The sequence below is a fragment of the Poecilia latipinna genome, unplaced genomic scaffold (assembly GCF_001443285.1).
Source record: "Poecilia latipinna isolate Pla-1442-1.1 unplaced genomic scaffold, P_latipinna-1.0 Scaffold1486, whole genome shotgun sequence".
In the NCBI taxonomy this organism is placed as follows: domain Eukaryota; kingdom Metazoa; phylum Chordata; class Actinopteri; order Cyprinodontiformes; family Poeciliidae; genus Poecilia; species Poecilia latipinna.
Window position 1 is genome coordinate 31,864 of NW_015114102.1, and position 3,216 is coordinate 35,079.

General features: G+C 38.0%; 1 protein-coding gene across 3 annotated transcripts in view; it reads left to right on the plus strand.

Moving 5' to 3' along the window:
• abhd18 (abhydrolase domain containing 18) overlaps positions 1-3,216 on the plus strand; it is a 32,098-nt gene that overhangs the window by 23,782 nt on the left and 5,100 nt on the right. For all 3 annotated transcript variants that reach the window (XM_015057730.1, XM_015057733.1, XM_015057731.1), the window contains one exon: positions 587-749. In XM_015057730.1, coding sequence (XP_014913216.1) covers positions 587-749 — 163 coding nt within the window. The remainder of the gene's footprint in view (positions 1-586; positions 750-3,216) is intronic.

Below are 3,216 nucleotides of genomic sequence, written 5' to 3' on the forward strand. Positions count from 1 at the left end.
GCCTCAATGAGGCCCATCTGTCAAAGGAAGGGTCAAGAGAGGGAAACATCTCTGAACACTCGAGTTTAGATAAATACAATCTATGAATTAGATCTATGTGTAGATCTAATTCATACAGAATGAGAATAAACATGTGCTTGGTTTATTATGTGTAAAAGTCACTCCTCGGTCCTCCTGCCAAACATTTTTACTTTAACAGAGTTTCAGACGAGTGCTGACCAGACCTCTGTGTTTTGACTATCCGGCGTTGTCAAAGGAATTCCTCCCCCAGGACAGATTCGTCTAATCACTGACTCAATTTAATCTGCTGGTTTTCATTTTCTAGAAAACATTTTAACCAGTTTCAATAAGAAACTGAACTTGACTGCATTTTTAATAACTTGGATCAACTGACCTCTGAATTAATTTAATTTGCCTTGAGAGAATATTTGATTGAATTGACTTTATTTAAGTCTTGCCTGTAAATAAACAACTTTATCCTGGCAACTTGCCATGAAAATCATGCAGCTGAATATGTTTTTGTAGAAGATTTTTAAATACCAACAATGTATACAAAAGTAAAAACCAGTTTTTCTGACTCTTCCAGTTCCCGTAGACACTGGTCTCATAATTGTGGTGCAGGCCAGAGAGGACGCCTACATTCCTCGAACAGGAGTCCTCAGCCTTCAGGAGATTTGGCCTGGATGTGAAATCAGATACCTGAATGGAGGACACATCAGCGCTTACCTGTTTAAGCAGAATTTCTTTAGGTAAGCTAAAGACCTTTTCACATAATTCCTCAGAAACTGGTATTATGGTCAAGATCACACAACCCGAGACCAAGACTAGCGCGCCATGCTACATGACATAATCAAATGTGAAGCACCATCCAAACCTTCTCAAACTGATGTGAAGGATCCACGTTCCAATGAAAAACTCCTGAGTATCAAACATTGAAGTGAATCTAACCAGAATCATTGTCGATTCAAACTCTTCTTTGTTTTGCTTTGTTTCCACCTCTGTGCAACAATCCGCACAGTTTGGAGGTGGTGCATTAAACTGTGATAGAAACCAATAGAAATACAGGCAAGGAAAGCTGTTACCATGGAAACGGATTTAAATACCAAATTATTCCGCTCCCACCAGCCACCAAACTGAAACAACTACTGTAGTGGTGATGTGACGCAGACCGGATCTTCTCTTCAAAGAGCCATTGAAGTGACTTTTGAAAACACGTTTGTGAGAACATGCCATTTTATCCCACGGCATAAAATGGCAGTTTTATAGTTTTTGTGGTTGAAGCTCACAAAAAAGTTGAATCATTTCAACTTTTTTGAAAATGTTTAACACACGATATGTTGTTAAAAAACACATCATGTTCTTATAAAAGATAAAATTTCAAGATGTCAATGTAATATATATATATATATATATATATATATATATATATATATGTGTGTGTGTTGTGTGGATTGATAACATTTTAGTGCCATTTGTAATATAGAAAGAAAATCAAAGGAAAATGTGACAGAGAAAAAAAGTGGACTTGAGTTGCTTTGGCAGAGACAAAATTGATCTCATGCATTATTAAATATAACAATTAAGGCAGCACAATAACGGTAAAAAACATTCAACTGTGAACATTAACTTAGCAGCAAGAAGAGTGAAGCACATCATCCTCATCCTCATCCTGCAGCGCACAGCCGAACAGAGCAGTGAGCATGCTCTCTGTGATCCTATGATGTTCTATTTCATTTATTCATTGCAGATTTGATATTTTCAATTAAAGAGAATAATAATAACTTCTGCAATGTGTGCAAAACTTTACAAAATAAAGTTCTGCACGGCTCTCACTGAGACTTGAGTCCTGTCATTGATAAAGAGCTGTTCAAAGAATCAGACCATTTGTGAACGTCACTTCACCACCCGAGACGAGACTTTTTACAAAGTGATCTCCAGACCAACACCGGACTCGAGCTCTGCTGCACCGCCAGAGTCTGTATCTATACTTTCATGTTGAATAGCACTTTTAAGATAAAGCCTTTGAAGTGCCCCAGTCCCTTCTGGCCTTTTTGATGGTGATCAGCAATTCCCAATCAAAATGTTCCACACCTTAGGCATTATGTTTTATTTTAAGCTAATTAAAAATAATGCCTAAGGTGCTGATAATGCCTAAAATAATGCCTGACACTCTGTTTGAGATACAGAGTGTGAAAGACTGATATATTACAAATTAGTTCAGTAAATGTTTACACAATAATACATAAAAATATATAACATGGAATATCATTCAAAGGAAGACGGGTTCTGCGTCACAGACATGAAGGTTTTGTCTTAGCAGATGTCAAGTCGTTTGAGCACAAATGGGAATCATTCAAATAGACGGCAACCCGTCTATTTGTATGTATTGCATGTATTGTGAAATGTGATGCCCATTTAGAAAAATGCATGAATGTCTGCGGTTCACCATTATCCGGCTTTTGTCACCATCGGCTTGAGAGGCAATCTTGCATTGGAAAGAATCTGGTTGAAACTTAAATGTCTTTTAAGTTTCAACCTGGCACCAACCTGCCAGGTTGGTGACAAAGTAGAGGTATGGTTGTGACCATCACAGGAGTGTGATGTTCTGTGAACCAGGTGGCCGACGTGTCAGACTGAGTTCTGAGTGGAGGGATTGGGCAAAATTCCTGTTAACTATGGTGAGAAGCTCATGAAAGGATTTCTTAGATGTTTGACCCAAATCAAATATTTTATACTCTTAAAGTTTTAGCGCCTCCAGGACACGGAGCTGAACAGGGTGAGCCAGCATGTAGTTACTACACTCCTCAGAAACCTGAGACGTACAGAAACTGCTGGGCAGTATTATGGACTTTTTTCAGCTTTACATCATGTCATAATGTTATCCTCAAAAATATACCTGGAGTGTTGCCTTTCATGCAAGTTTGAGAAATTCTTCAAACAAGTATTTTTGCATCTCATGCAAAACGCTTAATTTCAGACTAGCGTCAGCCGCAGTTAGCAAACACCTGGTGGAACTGTGCATCTGCTGAGCTCATTATCTGAGCAGCTTCTCAGAGCAACTCTGGTAAAATAAAGGAGCCATGTGATTAAAACCTGAAGACGGAATTTCAGAAAGAGCAGGACTTTCCTAAAGAGACGGAGGCCCAGTTTCATTAAGTTACAATGTCACATTTCTTTTATGTCATATTTGATATATATATATATATATATATATAG